At 47.6% G+C, this 20295-nt stretch overlaps 1 protein-coding gene across 1 annotated transcript; it reads left to right on the top strand.

Moving 5' to 3' along the window:
* Positions 1–17159: 17159 nt before the first annotated feature.
* On the top strand, positions 17160–19727 carry LOC108788088 (zinc finger protein 300-like). The gene is made up of 2 exons (XM_018557821.1): positions 17160–17271; positions 18955–19727. The coding sequence occupies exons 1-2, from the start codon at positions 17160–17162 to the stop codon at positions 19725–19727; spliced, it is 885 nt and encodes a 294-aa protein (XP_018413323.1).
* Positions 19728–20295: the final 568 nt, after the last annotated feature.

Raw genomic sequence — 20295 nt, 5'->3', positions numbered from 1 at the left:
TATATCCCCTGCTCCTCTTCCTTATATCCCCTGCTCCCCTTCCCCTTCTTTATATCCCCTGCTCCTCTTCCTTATATTCCCTGCTTCTCTCCCTTATATTTCCTGCTCCCCTTCCCCTTCCTTATATTCCCTGCTCCTCTCCCTTATATCCCCTGCTCCTCTTCCTTATATTCCCTGCTCCTCTCCCTTATATCCCCTGCTCCTCTTCCTTATATTCCCTGCTCCTCTCCCTTATATCCCCTGCTCCTCTTCCTTATATTCCCTGCTCCTCTCCCTTATATCCCCTGCTCCTCTTCCTTATATTCCCTGCTCCTCTCCCTTATATCCCCTGCTCCTCTTCCTTATATTCCCTGCTCCTCTCCCTTATATCCCCTGCTCCTCTTCCTTATATTCCCTGCTCCTCTCCCTTATATCCCCTGCTCCTCTTCCTTATATTCCCTGCTCCTCTCCCTTATATCCCCTGCTCCTCTTCCTTATATTCCCTGCTCCTCTCCCTTATATCCCCTGCTCCTCTTCCTTATATTCCCTGCTCCTCTCCCTTATATCCCCTGCTCCTCTTCCTTATATTCCCTGCTCCTCTCCCTTATATCCCCTGCTCCTCTTCCTTATATTCCCTGCTCCTCTCCCTTATATCCCCTGCTCCTCTTCCTTATATTCCCTGCTCCTCTCCCTTATATCCCCTGCTCCTCTTCCTTATATTCCCTGCTCCTCTCCCTTATATCCCCTGCTCCTCTTCCTTATATTCCCTGCTCCTCTCCCTTATATCCCCTGCTCCTCTTCCTTATATTCCCTGCTCCTCTCCCTTATATCCCCTGCTCCTCTTCCTTATATTCCCTGCTCCTCTCCCTTATATCCCCTGCTCCTCTTCCTTATATTCCCTGCTCCTCTCCCTTATATCCCCTGCTCCTCTTCCTTATATTCCCTGCTCCTCTCCCTTATATCCCCTGCTCCTCTTCCTTATATTCCCTGCTCCTCTCCCTTATATCCCCTGCTCCTCTTCCTTATATTCCCTGCTCCTCTCCCTTATATCCCCTGCTCCTCTTCCTTATATTCCCTGCTCCTCTCCCTTATATCCCCTGCTCCTCTTCCTTATATTCCCTGCTCCTCTCCCTTATATCCCCTGCTCCTCTTCCTTATATTCCCTGCTCCTCTCCCTTATATCCCCTGCTCCTCTTCCTTATATTCCCTGCTCCTCTCCCTTATATCCCCTGCTCCTCTTCCTTATATTCCCTGCTCCTCTCCCTTATATCCCCTGCTCCTCTTCCTTATATTCCCTGCTCCTCTCCCTTATATCCCCTGCTCCTCTTCCTTATATTCCCTGCTCCTCTCCCTTATATCCCCTGCTCCTCTTCCTTATATTCCCTGCTCCTCTCCCTTATATCCCCTGCTCCTCTTCCTTATATTCCCTGCTCCTCTCCCTTATATCCCCTGCTCCTCTTCCTTATATTCCCTGCTCCTCTCCCTTATATCCCCTGCTCCTCTTCCTTATATTCCCTGCTCCTCTCCCTTATATCCCCTGCTCCTCTTCCTTATATTCCCTGCTCCTCTCCCTTATATCCCCTGCTCCTCTTCCTTATATTCCCTGCTCCTCTCCCTTATATCCCCTGCTCCTCTTCCTTATATTCCCTGCTCCTCTCCCTTATATCCCGTGCTCCTCTTCCTTATATCCCCTGCTCCCCTTCCCCTTCCTTATATTCCCTGCTCCTCTCCCTTATATCTCCTGCTCCTCTTCCTTATATCCCCTGCTCCCCTTCTCCTTCCTTATATCCCCTGCTCCTCTCCCTTATATCCCCTTCTCCTCTTCCTTATATCCCCTGCTCCCCTTCCCCTTTCTTATATTCCCTGCTCCTCTTCCTTATATTCCCTGCTCCTCTTCCTTATATTCCCTGCTCCTCTTCCTTATATTCCCTGCTCCTCTTCCTTATATTCCCTGCTCCTCTTCCTTATATTCCCTGCTCCTCTTCCTTATATTCCCTGCTCCTCTTCCTTATATTCCCTGCTCCTCTTCCTTATATTCCCTGCTCCTCTTCCTTATATTCCCTGCTCCTCTTCCTTATATTCCCTGCTCCTCTTCCTTATATTCCCTGCTCCTCTTCCTTATATTCCCTGCTCCTCTTCCTTATATTCCCTGCTCCTCTTCCTTATATTCCCTGCTCCTCTTCCTTATATTCCCTGCTCCTCTTCCTTATATTCCCTGCTCCTCTTCCTTATATTCCCTGCTCCTCTTCCTTATATTCCCTGCTCCTCTTCCTTATATTCCCTGCTCCTCTTCCTTATATTCCCTGCTCCTCTTCCTTATATCCCCTGCTCCTCTTCCTTATATTCCCTGCTCCTCTTTCCTCCTCTTTCATAACCCTTCTCTTTGACAACCCCCCTTTCATTTCATACCCAATCTCACCGATTCCCCCTATAGCCCCTTTAGTCCCTTCGCTCTCATATCCCCCTTTATACCCACTTCTCTCTTATAACCCTATCCCCCTCTTTCATGCCTCCTCCTGTCTCATGGCCCCCTTTCAGACAGACCCATTCTTTACTCCTTTTCCCCATACCTCCCCTCTCTGCTATGTCCCCCTACTCTCTTTCTACCACCTTTCATACCTGTGACGGACTCAACCTTCAGAGGTATGAAAGGAGGACAGCAGAGAAACCAGAGCCCCTTCATGGAACCTCCATAACACCTGAAAGAAGCAGTGAGTAACCCCACATATCTCCCTGTCCTGAGTCTCTCCCTACCCTTCCCTCTCTTATACTCACCTCACTTCCCCACTCCCCCATCTCCTATATCCGCTTTCTTTATATTACTGAGTCCATGACTGGTTTACTTTAAACACATTTTCATTGCTTCCTGTGCAAAATGTTCTTTCTTGCAGAGGTCTCCCTATGGAGAGTCCCTCCCACAAGGAGCAGAGACTCGTCATTAAGAATGGAGCAGAGTCACATGACCAAGAAGATAATAAACTTCACCCTGGAGATCATCTACCTGCTGACCGGAGAGGTGAGGAGGATTCTGGGAGGTCACATGACATCACTCTTATCTCTATTCATAAAACACAGACCTGAGCGGAGAGGTGAGGAGGATTCTGGGAGGTCAAATGACATCTCTTTATTAATAAAACACAGGCCTGACCGGACAGGTGAGGAGGATTCTGGGAGGTCACATGACATCTCTCTTTATTAATAAAACCCTGACCGGAGAGGTGAGGAGGAATCTGGGAGGTCACATGACATCACTCTCTATTCATAAATCACAGAGCTGACCGCAGAGTAGGATTCTGGGAGGTCACATGTTGCTGTTATGTATTTATTTGTTGTTTATCTCACTGTCTAGCATTATGGACCAATTAAAACATTTGGCAGCATTCTGACACCCGGCAGCCATGCCCAATTCTCAGGGGGAGAGAACAGGAGCCAGAGCATAATCATGCAGCCTCCACCTCCCTCCCTGACACCTGAGAGAGACAGTGTGAAGAAGATTCTAGAAGTCACCCAGAAGATCATTGAGCTGCTGACAGGAGAGGTGAGTGGTGCCGGGAATTCTGGGACATGATCCAGGAACAGACAAGGGATGTGTCTGGATGGTGACTGTATCATTGTGTGTGTCAGGTTCCTATAAGGTGTCAGGATGTCACCGTCTCATTCAGCACAGAAGAAGGAATATATTTAGGATGCAATGATCTGTACAAGGAGGTCATGATGGAGAACCGGCCACCTCTCACATCACCGGGTAAGAGGAGACTTTCATTTCTTGAGTATTGAGGATCCCCCTAAATACACACATCCTCTGATATAAAGACATAGAAACAATGTATTCAGTCAGTGTGTGTGTTTCCTACAGATGGATCCAGGAACAGGAATACCCCAGAGAGATGTCCCCGTCCTCTGTATTCCCGGGACTCCACACAGGAACATCAGGAGATCCCTCAGGCCCATCCTCTGTATTCCCAGGATTCCACACAGGAACATCAGGAGATCCCTCAGAACTGTCCTCTGTATTCCCGGGATTCCACCCAGGAACATCATGAGATCCCTCAGGCCAGTCCTCTGTATTCCCAGAACTCCACACAGGAACATCATGAGATCCCTCAGACCCGTCCTCTGTATTCCCGGGATTCCACACAGGAACATCAGGAGATCCCTCAGAACCGTCCTCTGTATTCCCAGGATTCCACACAGGAACATCAGGAGATCCCTCAGAACCGTCCTCTGTATTCCCGGGATTCCACACAGGAACATCAGGAGATCCCTCAGGACGATCAGGTAGGTCAGACCAAAGTAAAAAGAACACATCTGACTTGCAAGGGGATTTTGTGGATATACTGAGGTATTTCTGTTACTGTTCTTTAAAAATCATAATAGCATTTCTGTGTGCTTTAGGGTGCATATCAAAGTGCTGTTCAAACTCAAGTGAAGGAGGAAGCAGAAGATCCGTCTATGAGGCATGTTGAGCCATGTAAAGAGGAGGAAATCCCTCCGGAGATCAGCACAGGTGAGGAATAAACACTGAATCCAGAGAAGAGTCCTAGATTCTCCTTGTTCAGTCACTACAACAATCTCTTCTTCTCCCCTCCCCCTCCTCTGTCAGTAGACAGTCAGGGGGGGACGGAATGTGTCTAGTGGGGGGGAGTCAGGAGCCATCAGCCTCTATTACACTCCGGCTCTCCTCCTCACATCGTGTAATTGTGTGTTACCAGCCAAGAGACGTGACCAGTCTCCCCCCACATACACTCTCTGGGGTCTCTCATACATCTCAGTACAGGGGGCTTCACTCTCATCTTTATTCACAGACCTCAGAGACACCAGATTGATCAAGAGTGACATAAAAGCTCAGGAAGAGGAACATGTGAGCATTAAAGAGGAGGAAATCCCTTTAGAGATCAGCAGAGGTGAGGAATAAACGCTAAATCCAGAGAAGAGTCCCAGATTCTCCTTGTTCAGTCACTACAATAATCTCTTCTTCTCCCCCTCCTCTGTCAACAGGAAGTAATGGAGAGACAGTATTTGCCCACTGGGGGAGTCAGGAGCCATCAGCTCCTGTTGCACTGCTGCTCTCGCATCCTTTTATTTGGTCTTACCCAACAAGAAGCTCCTCCATAGGCACTGGTCCCGGAAATGGTACAGTTACACAAGGTAACGTCAAAGTCAAGAAGGCCAAAGAAAGACCTGTGAAGATCAAAGAGGAGGAAGTTCTTCCAGAGATCAGCACAGGTGAGGAATAAACACTAAATCCAGAAAAGAGTCCCAGATTCTCCTTGTTCAGTCACTACAACAATCTCTTCTTCTCCCCCCTCCTCTGTCAGTAGACAGTAATGGGGGGACGGAATGTGTCTATTGGGGGGAGTCAGGAGCCATCAGCCTCTATTAGACTCTGGCTCTCCTTTTCACATCATGTCATTGTGTGTTACCAGCCAAGAGACGTGACCAGCCTCCCCCCACACACACACTCTCTGGGGTCTCTCATACATCTCAGTACAGTATGTACCCAGCGGGAGATCCATCTTAGACTTTGGGTCCCTGTTTAACAAGCACTACTCTTGTCCTGTTATCTCTCTAGATGGTCAAGAACCCCCTGTTAGAGCCAAGCTCCAGGTAGGAGTTCGCAATGGTGGCCTATCTTCTGTTGATCCTTTGGTTGTGGAGCGTCTTCAGGGTCAACCTCATCACCTCACCCGTTCTGAGGGTTGTATCATCCCCAAGAAGTTTCCCTGTTCCGAATGTGGGAAATATTTTACAGACAAGGCGAAGGTTGCCGTGCACCAGAGGCTGCACACAGGGGAACGTCCCTTTTTCTGCTCCCAATGCGGGAAAAGGTTTACGAGAAACTACTCTCTCCGCGAGCATCAGCAGAGGGCCCACGGGGGCGAAGGCCTCTTTTCATGTCCCAAATGTGGAAACTCCTTCACTCGGAAGGCTGACCTCCTCAGACACCAAACCACCCACACCGAGGAAAGGACGTTTAAGTGCTCGTGGTGCGACAAATGTTTTTTGCGGAAGTCGTGTCTGGCCAGGCATGAAAAAACTCACAGGGGGGACATTCTGTACGCATGGAAGGTTTAATCTTATGCCCACCTTGGGCCCCACATGCTGGGAGAACCAACATTAGATGTGGCAGATAATTGGATTATCCAAACTCGTACTGTCATTTCCTATGTGGCTCCATAAAAAGAAGTGTGTGCCTTTGGTAATAGACATTAGTAAGTGAAATGTAATGGTATTAGATAGCCACAGTGTTAGCACCAAGGCCCTGCAGTGCTGAGGAGCTGGGTTCAGGGCCTACTCTGTCCACATGTGTCTATATGCTTAACCCTAGGTTTGTGTTGGTTTGCTCCATTTTTTCCCCACAGTCCAAAAACATACGTGTAGGTCAGATTGGCTTTTGACCAAAGTGGTGTGGCTGTGCTGGGAATGATCGCGTGTAAGATCCTCAGGGGTGGAGTTTGATGTAAATTGTCCTATGTACTCTGTCAAGAGTTCAGAAATCATCCAATTGGCTTAAAAATGGAACAGGTTGCCTCTATGATGGACGTCTCCGTCTACGCTTGACCATTCACAAATCAATGGCCAAACGTAGACAGGAGACAGAACATTAGCGCTGATGTCGGGAGGGATGCAGAAGTACAATGGGTGTTGTGATTCGAAAGAACCTAGGCCAACTAATCCCCCTACCCCCTTCCCTCGTGGCCCTTACGTTGTATGTGTTAGATGACTGTGTCTTAGATGACTACACCGGTCGTGTGACGCACTACGTCTTCATCTTTGTCATTTCTACGGTTCACGACCCTTGGCTAAAGCAGATGACGTCAGTGCCGCTCTCTGCTTCAGTCATTTTGAATGCAGGATGCTGTAGTGACACCCCCGTAGGCGGGGCCTTGACACCCAGCATTCATTGTATGTCCTTAGGGGGCAGGACCATGACACCCAGCATTAATTGTATGTCCTTAGGGGTAGGACCTTGACACCCAGCATTCATTGTTTCTCCTTAGGGGGCAGGGCCATGATACACAGCATTCATTGTTTGTCCTTAGGGGGCAGGACCATGACACCCAGCATTCATTGTATGTCCTTAGGGGCAGGACCTTGACACCCAGCATTCATTGTTTCTCCTTAGGGGGCAGGGCCATGATACACAGCATTCATTGTTTGTCCTTAGGGGGCAGGGCCATGACACCCAGCATTCATTGTATGTCCTCAATCTCCTAAGTTGGTGATGCAGCAGTGAAAGACATGAGGACATCTTGTAGAGGAATAGATGAGGACAGCTGTGGGTTGAAGGTGAGTATGGCAGCCAGATCTGTATTTTTATTTTATTTTCTTCCCTGCCCAAAGAAATTTCCCAGCGTTGGCGTTTAAGTCCTCTGATGACGTCACACATTAGATTTATACACACCAAAGGGAAACGATTATCTCTCCAAAGGATGGAGTTGGCACACCCTTCCAAGCTGTGCAGTGCAGCAGAACACACTGATAAGAACTTCAACCTTTGTGTGAATACCTCGTATATAACCTGCGCCACGATGTAAATATGAATAAAGAAAGATGTGAGAGGGAGCGGTCTTCAGTTACTGACACACGAGAGGGTATGGTATAGAGTAATGTAAAGCATATAGGACAGCCTGAGCATTTCCCGAGCCAATATGGCCGCCCACATGGACAAATGATGCATAAAGAACATATAAGAAGGTATACCTATACAACAGGGGTAGCCAAACACTGGTCCTCCGGCTGTGGTGAAACTACAAATCCCATGATGCATCTCTCACTGGGAGTCATGTCTGTGAGAATGTTGCAATGCCTCGTGGGATTTGTAGTTCCACCACAGCTGGAGGACCAGTTTTTGGCTACCGCTGCTATAAAGGATTCGCTGAGACATTAGCCCAACATTCACCATAATCTGGAAGGCCATCCACCTGGTGAATAAAAAACATTCACCGACATTGGGCAACATCTGGTCCTTCATGTGAAAAGGTGCTCGCCCTATTTATGAAAGGGTGAATGTCACGGTCTGTCTGCTTTCACCTGACGTTCAGTAAACATATAAAGCTGAAGGTTGAGATGTTGAATCCTTTTTATAATGGGGAATGCAATGATTGCCGAATATCTTTAAAGAGACTTTGCCCATTGAGGAACTATTATTTGACATGCTCATTTTCAGCCATGGTCAGTTTTGGGGCAGGCACGATCCCTTTTTATATTACACACCACATTCCCAGGTAAAGAAAAGACACGGGAACCGGTTTGATGCTCTACTGTTTATTGAGATTATTTTAAACAATACATCACCATCATTTACCTAACAGAAGAAACTCTCACCCAATGGGCCCATCTCCAGTGAATCCTGTCTGGCTGGCTCACCAATAAAGCAATTGTAAGATAAAGGTGGATCCAGAGATATTGAAATCAGGTACGTACAGCCACACAATACCTTCTCTCCATCTGTTTCTTCAGCTTTAAGGTTAGGGTTAGGTTTCAGCAATGTATTGTATGGCACAAGGTAATTGTATGGCTTGGGGACTTTTTGCTTACTGGAGTCCATAGGGTGAGATATCACAATTTCACAATCCAAGGTCTGTTTCTTGTTGTTTCCTTGTCCCCATGGGCCTACAGCAAATACCCTTTGGCCTGGTCTCGCCATCACCTCAAACACCCCCATCAAGTACGCAACAGTACAAGCAAGTCACTGTTATTTAGTGTACAATAACGCTATTAAAATGCCCTGATGGTACAACAGTAAAAATGCCACCACAGTAGGGGTAAACAACAAAAAACAAAAGGCCATGTGAATCATCTGGAGGAAGCACATGAAATGAAGCTGCCCATTCTCAGTATACGTGAGGAACATTGTAGGGTAGAGGTACCCTCACAGTGAACTTCTGCATATGGTGGACCCTCACAGTGAACATCTGGATATGGTGGACCCTAACAGAGAACTTCTAGATATGGAGGACCCTAACAGAGAACTTCTGCATATGGTGGACCCTAACAGTGAACCTCTGCATATGGAGGACGCTAACAGTGAACCTCTGCATATGGTGGACACTGACAGTGAACTTCTGGATATGGTGGACCCTCACAGTGAACATCTGGATATGGTGGACCCTAACAGTGAACTTCTGCATTTGGTGGACCCTAACAGTGAACATCTGGATATGGTGGACCCTGACAGTGAACTTCTGCATATGGTGGACCCTAACAGTGAACTTCTGCATATGGTGGACCCTAACAGTGAACTTTTGGATATGGTGGACTGAAATGTCGCTGGATACAGGAAATGTATAAGGCCACTGAAGAAACGGCTCAGTTCTGTTGATACTTGTAGAGGAGCTTCTTCCAATCTTCTCAGAGATGGAAAAACAGAATGTAAAAAAAGAAATAGAATGTAGACCAGAACTAGCCGTGGTGGCCACGCACTGCAGAGGGCCCATGTGCAGACAAAGGACACTTTCTAATGCCCATGTCTAGTTTGGTGCCTGATCATTGCTTTAAACACGCACATCCCTTCTTGCTGTGGTACCAACCGACCAGTCTGTCTTCATTGAAGTCATCCAATGTTTGCCTGCAAGCTCTTCACAGCTGCTCATGTGGCCTCTGTTCCAACATCCAATTTGTTGTCCAGTCATGGTTGTTGCTAGTATCACTTCATGTTATCTCACCAGTAACAATGGACCCATTCTATGAGTAGCTTAAAGTGGACCTGAACTCAATAAGTAAATATTTGCTATATCATAGAGAACATCTAGACGTGACTAATCAGAACCCAGAAAAATCGACCTTTTTGTCTTCAACTCACAACACATAGAAGTGGACTTCCTTTGCCTGGGCACTCGTGTCCTCATAGTGGATAACTGGTGTGAGATCTTCGAAGACACTGCTGCCTCTGAATCCAAGTCTTGCCAGATTCAGAGTGAGATTTGGTGATGCCAGTACCGTGCTACGTTACGATTTTCCTTGCTGGAGGGGAGGCTGAACCTGAGGACCTGCAGCACAAGGATCTCCCTGCTGCTTCTTGATCATTACCCCGCCAGTCATCAGGGGACCAACTCTGCCATCAGGAAGCAAGCAAGAAGAAGTTTCCCTCTACCAAGATGGCCACCTCCACATAGAGACCCAGTGCAGAGCAAGGCATTGTAGATCGCAAACGGGGACCACAGGCAATGCAGGTGACTAGTCCTTGGGCCTCTATTGGCTTTATTTTGGCACAACGTCCACAGTACAGGCCCTCGTTAAAGGATAACTGTACTATAAGTGACCCCCAACTCAGACATACTGAAAATACAACTCTGTATCTCTTAATGTAGACCCCCAACTATAGATTGGCATAGCTTGGAATGTCCTGAATAGTTATTCACTTAAAGGAAGGCTCCTCTGTCTGTGATGAGATACAGTGTTGGTGGGGGAGGGCGACATCAGTATCAAGTTGCTTCCAGGAAAAAATGTTCCAAGATGGAAACCAAATCCGAACTGCATGGTAGGGGCCGGTATGACTCTTCGACTCCAATTTGGAATGGACTAACCCTTCAAAGAGGCCAATTCGTCAGTCTTTTTGACTTGGTGTCATTCAGACATCACTCTGCCCTGGGTGAATATTGATGCCCTTCACCTTTGCCAAGCCATGATGACGTGGTCTAGAAGTCAGAATGCCACCTGCGAGATTGGCACTCAATGCTTCACCTCATATCTTGATGATGATGAGATAGTCGGACAAAACGATCAAAAGCAATAATAACCACAACTCTTGAATATTTAGACTTAACCATGTCTGCAGCCCTGACCCTTACTGGTTCTGGTGGACCCATAGCACTCTGGGATACCTGCGGCCTGCACTGGTAACAGCAATCTTGGGTGCACCACTCGGTTTTCAAGGACCTGTGGACAATACCGTCGAGCCAGCCAACTGGGAATGAACTAAACTCCTGCAAAGTACGCAAGGTTGCTCTTGCATGAGCCAACGTCTACTGTCTGGTTTCCAACGCTGCGTGACTCTTCTCGTGTTTCATAAGCTGGGACCTCTTTATGAACCTTCTGCCACATTTGAGGCAAGAATAGGGGTAGGCTCCGGTGTGTATAATCTCGTGCCTTAAAAAATTGGACTTGTCGGTGAAAAACTTCCCACAGATCTCGCACGAGTAAGGCTTCTCCCCGGTGTGAGTTCGAAGGTGGTTGGCCAAGGTCGAGGTCTGAATGAACCCCTTCCCGCACACCGAACAGGAGAAGGGCTTTTCCCCGGTGTGAATTTTCTGATGCCTAATGAGGTGGGACTTCCATATGAAACGTTTGCCACACTCGGAGCAGGAAAACGGCTTGTCGCCGGTATGGCTCGTTTGGTGCCTCAGGAGGTAAGATTTCTGGGTGAAACATTTGCCGCAGTCAGCGCACGGAAAGAGCTTTTGGCTCGAGTGGGTCCTCTGGTGGTCAAGAAGATACGTTCTCCTGGTAAAACACTTGCCACATTCAGAACACGAATATCGCATGTCCGCTCCGTGAGATCGATGGTGTAAGATGAACTCTGCTCTCTCTATAAAGGTGTCACCACACTCGGGACACAGGAAGCTCTTGGCGATTCTGTCTGCCATATCCTGGAAGATGGGCCGAGCACTAAGGAAACCTCCCCCATGTGCAGAGGGATCAGATGAAAGATCTCCACTGCAATCCACTGGATGAGGAGTCGGTTTGAGGGCTCGTTCTTCTGAAGAGTCTGCTTCCACGTCGCTATCTACAATGTCACCGCCCTGAGAGTTATCCAGACGCTGCTCCGCGTTACTCCTGTTGTGTTGTCTACCTGGAAGACAGAGAAAGCAGAAATTGTCGAAATAAATTCCAGGAAAAGTTTTAAAAGTTAACACAACTCCAGCCAACAAAGAAGGGAAGGAATAGACCCTCTGCCAGTGTTGGCCCATTGCAAAAAAATATTTCCTCACTTCCTGTCTGGTCATCAAGACAGGAAGTGAGCAAATCTGTCTAATGGGGGCACACACAGAGATAAAACATTTAGAGTAGGGACGCACCAATACCAATACTAGTAGCGGTGCCGGTGTTTTGTCGAAAACTCAACTCCTCGAGATCTCCAACGACCTGACTTCCGGTTTAGTTAGAAGTAAGAGGTTTGGCCGAGAAGGCTCTACTGCACGTGCCCTACCTGCGGCATTTCCCTATACACATACTACACAGTAATAAAGTATTAAAATGAGCTAGGGTCAGACTAATCCAACACGTTATTCATCTGAGTTACCCCGTTCAATATGGCCGCCGCTTTGACACCCTTCTCGGCCAAACCTCTTACTGCTAACTAAACCCCAAGTCAGGTCGTTGGAGATCTTGACGAGTTGGAACTTTCGATAGAACACCAGCACCGAATCTTTGGGTGAGTACTCATACTCGCCCAAATGCTCCGATACCGAACAGCCGGCTCGATGCTGATTGGCCGGGAAGCCTGCTTTCCATGGACATGGACCCAGCTTCCTGGCCAATCAGAAAGCTGGGAGGCAGTTTTTTCAGCACAAAAAAATGGGCTGAAAAACTCGGCTTATACTCGAGTATATATGGTACTTGCCGCCCGGCTTCCTGATTGGCCACAATCAAGCTGGCCAAACAACATGGAGCCGGCTTTACGGGCAATCAGGAAGCCAGGCAGTGGGTATGTCATTACCCACCACCTGGCTTCCTGATTGCCCGGGAAGCCGACTCCATGCCAGGGGAAGGACCGGTATTGGCGAGTACTAAAAGCAAAGTATCGGTACTGCAGCCTTCAACTTATCATTGACCTACATGGGCTGCTGTTCCCAAATGATATAGAACTTATCAAAAAAGGAAGATTGAAACGCTATAGACTTACACCCCTATAGAAACCTTTTCTTTCTTTAAGTTTGCTTGATAGGGAGGGCTATCGGTTTTATTGCTGTCTGTATACCGACTTCATGAGAGAGCTCCTCACTTCCTGTTTGGTCACCAATACGGGAAGTGAGCTAAAACCTGCCCAAAAAAAACCAAAACCATGACAGAGGTTCCAACCTATCTCCGCTCTAATAAGCTAAGAATACGTTTTGGGTGGAGTGAAGCGTTCAACATTACAGGAGACAAGTCAGCCCAGTTTGGAACTGGTGACAGGTACACTTGAACCACTTTCGTTATTGGCATAATAGATTCCTTTATGTTGTGTGGCTCACTCACCTGTGCTGAGCTCTGGAGGGATTTCCTCCTCGGTCCACGGCTCATCACCCCTCACATCCGTCTCTTCATCATCCACAGCTTCCACTTTCATAATAATGATGTCTTCATCCTGCACAGCACACAAAAATAAGTCAAGAAATGGTTGAACTTGCAAATATTTGCATAGGGAGCTTCAATTCTGCCTTATTATGCCTGTGTGAACCTTCCATGACCTTTACGGGTGGTCCAAAGCTTGCCCTACCTGACATTATTGGACATAACAAGTCATTATTGGAGCCACAGATGGGGGAAATGGCAGACAATATGTTATGTCAATCACCCTAGGAGAGGAACCTGTCAGAAGAGCGGTCACCTGATCCTCCTGAGGGATCTCCTGATGTTCCTGTGTGGAGTCCCGGGAATACAGAGGACGGGTCTGAGGGATCTCATGATGTTCCTGTGTGGAATCCCGGGAATACAGAGGACAGGTGTGAGGGATCTCCTGATGTTCCTGTGTGGAATCCCGGGAATACAGAGGACGGGTCTGAGGGATCTCATGGTGTTCCTGTGTGGAATCCCGGGAATACAGAGGACGGGTCTGAGGGATCTCCTGATGTTCCTGTGTGGAGTCCCGGGAATATAGAGGACGGGTCTGAGGGATCTCCTGATGTTCCTGGGTGGAGTCCCGGGAATACAGAGGACGGGTCTGAGGGATCTCCTGATGTTCCTGTGTGGAGTCCCGGGAATATAGAGGACGGGTCTGAGGGAACTCCTGATGTTCCTGTGTGGAATCCTGGGAATACAGAGGACGGGGACATCTCTCTGGGGTATTTCTGTTCCTGGATCCATCTGTAGGAGACACACACACTGACTGAATACATTGTTTCTATGTCTTTATATCAGAGGATGTGTGTATCTATGGTGATCCTCAATACTCAGGAAATGAAAGTCTCCTCTTACCCGGTGATGTGAGGGGCGGCCGGTTCTCCATCATGATGTCCTTGTAGAGATCCCGGTGTCCTTCTAGATACTCCCACTCCTCCATGGAGAAATAGACAGAGACATCCTGACACCTTATAGGAACCTGACACACACAATGATACAGTCACCATCCAGACACATCCCTTGTCTGTTCCTGGATCATGTCCCAGAATTCCCGGCACCGCTCACCTCTTCCGCCAGCAGCTCAATGATCTTCTGGATGACTTCTAGGATCTTCTTGTTGCTTCTCTCAGACATCAAGGTGGGAGATGGAGGATCACTGGGCTTCTTTATTGGTCCATAATCCTATGTAATCAGATGATAAGTATCACATATGTACATTGCTACCTTTTAATGACCCTCCCAGAATCCTCCTCACCTCTCCGGTCAGCAGGTAGATGATCTCCAGGGTGAGGTTTAGTAGCCTCTTAGTCATGTAACTCCACTCCTTCTCCATCTTCAATGATGAGACTGGGATGGGACTGACCATGATACAACAGTACAGAAAATACATAAAACAAGTAATATATAGATCTTCCCAGGTGTACATGGACCAAAAGAACAGTGTTTGTAGGATGTTGAAGAGTTAAACCCTCCGACAGTCCCACCTATCCCTTGTAAACTCTATTGGTGAGAACCATATGTTGAGTTCCCGGGTCTGTGCACCTGCTGTGCCCATTATGAGGAGCTCCCACCATCCCTGAGTTCCTGGGTCTGTACACCCGCTGTGCCCATTATGAGGAGCTCCCACCATCCCTGTGCTGAGCTCCCGGGTCTGTACACCCGCTGTGCCCTTTATGAAGGGTTCCCACCATCCCTGTGCTGAGTTCCCGGGTCTGTACACCTGCTGTGTCCATTATGAGGGGCTCCCAGCATCCCTGAGCTGAGTTCCTGGTCTGTACACCTGCTGTGCCCATTATGAGGGGCCCCCACCATCCCTGTGCTGAGTTCCCGGGTCTGTACACCTGCTGTGCCCATTATGAGGGGTTCCCACCATCCCTGTGCTGAGTTCCCGGGTCTGTACACCTGCTGTGCCCATTATGAGGGGCTCCCACCATCCTTGAGCTGCCTATGGCCTAAGAAGTGATATTTCACATCCATAAATGCAGCAACAATAAAGGGCAGAGAGAAAGCTGCTGCGTTTCCAACAGACATACCAATCTATGGATTACAAAAACAATATGATATAAATAGTAAAGGATATAATAACACCTAGCAGTAACAGTGCAGTACCTCCCATGCAGTCAATCCCCAACTGTAACCCAGAAGCAGTTTGTAGACTCTGCATAGCTTTGTGTTTGTCAATGTATCGTTCACACCCAAAACAAATACTGCTGCAGCTCCTTAATTTTCTCTCCATAGAGCTACAATAAAATGGCCGCCGCGTTCTTCTCGACAACTAGCTTGCTCCATTTAATTATTAAAATTACTTAATTAAAATTTTTTAATAATCGCTGTAAATCTCACATACACTACACGGACACAGTTTTGAGAAAGACAAGTTTGCAAATGAGGTAACAAAAGTATGCGGACTACAACAAAATGGCTGCTTCTCGAGTACTCACACCTAAAAGAGTGCACAGAGAGGCTCCTGAAGCAGTTACTATGGCAATCAGGAAGCTGCTGGGCGACCGTGGAACGCACACAGCGGAAATGTTGTAACCACAGGGCGGAAGTAAGAGAGTTTCCGGGGATGGGGAGAATAATGAAGATAGAGAGGAGACAGGCAGCTGGTTACAGCTAACAATGTATGACAGAGTTCTATTTATTATATATCTATTTATTATTGTGATCACGTGGGATTCTGTCTGTATTATTGTGATTATTCTGGATTATTACCTCTGAATATAGAAAGTATATATTCTTGATAGCTGCATTGATTATTCTTATTACATAAAGTTGATTCTTTTGTATACTGTGAGGAGCCCAGTAGCACAGCTGGGCATGACCCCTGTGTGGGGGCGGGGTTAAATTAGCTTGGAGGTGGAGTTTAATGCAACCTGTTTATTCCTCTGAAAAGGTCATGTGACACAGCCTGTAATCTTGGCTCTGATTGTTCAGTATTCTATGACTTAGGGCAGCCAGCCGACTCGACAGAGGTGACACATCGCTGGCCTTTCATCTTCTGAAATGTGTCTTGCAATTGCAGAGGTGTCACCATGGTTGGCCCCACCCATGAGGAGCGGAGTCCATTTAAAGTATCATCGCTAAGGATGGAGAAGGAGCAGAGTCACATGACTGAGAGGATATTACACCTCACCCTGGAGATCATCTACCTGCTGACCGGAGAGGTAAGGAGGATTCTGGGAGGTCACATGACGTGGGGGGTGGGGATGCTGCAGTTCATGAATTCATAATTTTTACCTTTTTTTGTAGAATTATGGACCTTTGAGGAAGTCAAGTAAACCGGTAGAGTTAGGGGGATGGAACAGAAACCCATACCTCATCATAGACCCTCCACCTCCCTCCCTGACTTCCGAGAGAGACAACGACAAGAAGATCCTGGAAGTCACCCAGAAGATCATTGAGCTGCTGACAGGAGAGGTGAGCGGTGCCGGGAATTCTGGGACATGATCCAGGAACAGACAAGGGATGTGTCTGGATGGTGACTGTATCATTGTGTGTGTCAGGTTCCTATAAGGTGTCAGGACGTCTCTGTCTATTTCTCCATGGAGGAGTGGGAGTATCTAGAAGGACACCGGGATCTCTACAAGGACGTCATGATGGAGAACCGGCCGCCCCTCACATCACCGGGTAAGAGGAGACTTTCATTTCTTGAGTATTGAGGATCCCCCTAGATACACACATCCTCTGATATAAAGACATAGAAACAATGTATTCAGTCAGTGTGTGTGTGTTTCCTACAGATGGATCCAGTAAGAGGAACCCACCAGAGAGATGTCCCATTCCTCCGGATTCTCAGGGTTCAGCAGTGGAGGATCACAACTCCCCCCTCGATTATTACGTAAGTCCTTCTGGAGATCTTTCATAAATTCCAAAAGTGAGCGTAGACCGAGTGTAGCGATTTTGTAACCGTTATGTTATGTCTCATTCAGGATGAAGATGTTGTTGTCATTAAAGTTCAAGATATATATGGGATGGATGAGGAGTCCTTTAGGGAAGAAGAACTTCCTCCAGAGGTGGCTGAAGGTAAGCAATTCATTAAAGCTGATAGGGGAAGAGGCTCGGCTCCTCTGGTTCTTGTCACGTGACACGGCTGGTGGTTGGCAGTTAGCGTCTCAGGCAACTAGCGATGTCTCGGTGGAGAGACGGGGACACCAACTCTTCATCCCCATAGGCACTAAGAGTTCTTTGTTCCCAGCAGTCTAACAGAAAGGACGGGGGAACAATGGAAAGATGAATATGTGCTTGGCATGCACCAATACCAGTCTTTCGGTATCGAATACGAGTACACACTTTTTTTCCCGGTAATCGCCGATACTGAATACCGGTGCCATGTGCCCAGATTATCAGGAAGTCGGGCGGCGGATCATGACTCTTCGCCTGGCTTCCAGATTGCCTGTGAAGCCGGTGTTCTAGCTGATCTAAGCTTCCTGATTGGTTAGGAAGCCAGGCTGCTTACCAACGAGTGAGGCTGACTTCCCAGCCAATTTGGAAGCCGGCTTCCTTTCCAATCAGGAAGCCACGTGGCACGTCATGATCCGCCTTTCTGATTGGCTAGGAAGCCGGCTTCACTTGTTCCTAGGCAGCGTGGCTTCCTGACCAATCATAACCCACCGCCCGGCTTCCTGATTGGAAAGGAAGTCGGCTTCATTTGTTTCTAGGCAGCCTCGCTTCCTGACCAATCATAACCCACCGCCCGGCTTCCTGATTGGAAAGGAAGTCGGCTTCATTTGTTTCTAGGCAGCCTCGCTTCCTGACCAATCATAACCCACCGCCCGGCTTCCTGGTTGGAAAGGAAGCCGGCTCCATGTTCCCTCGGCACTTGCGGTCACTTGAGATCTCCCTCTGTCCGCAAGTTCCAGTATCGGGAAAGGTATCGGAGCATTTGAGCGAGTACAAGTACTCGCCCAAATACTCGGTATCGGCACTATTGCACACTATATGGGAAAAAGTTTGCGGTCACCGGTGAAGGGTACTGTTAATGCTACACCAATGTTACAAGGACATTGTAGACCATTGTGCTCTTCCAACTCTATGGTAACAGTTTGGTGAAGACCCTTTTCTGTTCCACTATGACTGCCCCCTGTGTACAAAGCCAGCTCCATAAAGACATGGTTTGACCGGTTTGGTGTAGAGTGACTAGACAATCCTCACCTCAACCCTACTGAACACCTGTGGGATGAATTGGACCTCCGATTATGAGCCAGGTCTTCTCATCCAACATCAGTACCTGACCTCACAGATGTTCTTTAGGCCGATTGGCCACAAATTCCCATAGACACCCTCCAAAATCTTGTAGAAAACCTTACCAGAAGAGTGGAGGCTGTTATGGCCACAAAGGAAAGGTGGGGGTGGCGGGATTTCATATTAATCTTCATAGTGTTGGGGCGGGATGTCCAACAAGCAAATTTAAGTGCAAGTCTGTGAGTGGACCTATCTATTTCATACAATTACAAAGTGAAAATTAAGGTAAATAAAAAGCGTCGGTAAAAAATATTAGGAAAAAAATTACATAAAATAAAATTTAGGAAACAAATGTATGTAAATTAAAATAAAAGAAACAATTCTGTTAAAATTTGGGTAACAATTTCTGTAAAATAAAACTTAGGTTAAAGAAAATCTACGTAAAATAAAAATTATATTTTTAAAAATTTGCGTAAGCACTAGTAATATATGCTGACTGAAAATATATAATACTTTCCCTTGTAGATGGACGGTGTAATGGGAGTAGTCCGGAGAAGCACCCCGTCATTTGCCTGGATAGTGAAATAGATGACGATGACTTCCCTGAGGACTGTCCGGTGGAAAATCCCTTCACCCCAAATCTTCATCCCGTACATTACACCAACGATCTGTCATGTGACCCTTCTACACATCGGTGGTGCTCACCCGATCCACCACATCCCATCATGCACTATTCAGCCCTCACGGTGGGCGAAATGTCCCACGGCTCTGAATGCAGCCGACATTTATCTCCGAGGGAAAACCATTTACACCGGAGATCCCAAACGGGTTCAAAAAAGTTTGAATGTACTGAATGCGGGAAATGTTTCACGCAGACGTCCCACCTGGTGACCCACCAGAGGATCCACACGGGGGAAAAGCCGCATTCGTGCCCCATTTGTGGGAAATGTTTCAACGATAAGTCCTATCTAGTCACCCATCAGAAGATTCACACGGGGGAAAAGCCTTTTTCCTGTTCGGACTGCGGGAAATCCTTCGCCAAGAGGTCCAACCTGGTTAGGCATCAAAGGATTCACACGGGGGAGAAGCCTTATTCTTGCTCTCAGTGCGGGAAGTGCTTCACGTGGAAGCCCTCCCTTCTCTACCACCAGATCAAGCACTCCAGTGACAAGCCCATTTCCTTTCCCAATGTCAGGGGGGTGGTTTCACCAGAATCACTTCTTGCCGGGCTTCCAGGATGGGATCCATGTTCCCGGTTGGCAACAGTGGTCAACCCTTGCTCTACGTCGGATAAGTGACCCTAAAATCACCACCACGTTGTGTTTCTAAGCTCAACTTTTTCCGATGGGGGTCACTGAAGAGCGAAGAGCCTAACCATCCGTATTTAAAATGGTCAATGGTAACATTTTAGGAGAACGACAGGGTTGGGATGACGCCAGGAACCTTGAGGGAAGCCATCACAGAAGGTCCCCAAGTGCTTCTTGGATCCCTAATGGTCATGAAGCCTCATTATTGGTAGAGTACAGCTCAAAAAGCTTTGTTTTGATGGATGCCTCTGGTGACCATCTGCCGGGTATGTGGCACACTCCCCTAGGCACACACTCCCCTATGCACACACTCAACACACACTTCATATATGACTTAACTCCCAGATATATCACAAACCACTCTTCAAGCCCTGAAATGACAGCTGAAGGTGGAAGTGATGTCATAGACGTCGCTTCCACCTTTAGAGAGAGGGAAGGGGGAGTGTTCAGCGGTGGGGGAAATGCTGATCTCTACTTCTTTCTTCCAGCAGCCTCTGTCAGTGTTCTCTGTGTCCTGGGCACCGCAGGGGGGACAGCGGTGCCTGGGATAACCGGACAG

This window comes from Nanorana parkeri, unplaced genomic scaffold (assembly GCF_000935625.1).
Source record: "Nanorana parkeri isolate BGI_ZX_2015 unplaced genomic scaffold, ASM93562v1 scaffold305, whole genome shotgun sequence".
Taxonomy (NCBI): domain Eukaryota; kingdom Metazoa; phylum Chordata; class Amphibia; order Anura; family Dicroglossidae; genus Nanorana; species Nanorana parkeri.
Note: the sequence above shows the minus strand (reverse complement) of the source record. Positions and strands in the feature narration are given on the sequence as shown.

Coding starts and splice junctions, on each gene's coding strand:
- LOC108788088 (XM_018557821.1), top strand. CDS start 17,160: ATGTTATGTCTCATTCAGGATGAAGATGTTGTTGTCATTAAAGTTCAA. Junction 17,272..18,954: donor TCCTCCAGAGGTGGCTGAAG/GTAAGCAATTCA, acceptor TTTCCCTTGTAG/ATGGACGGTGTAATGGGAGT.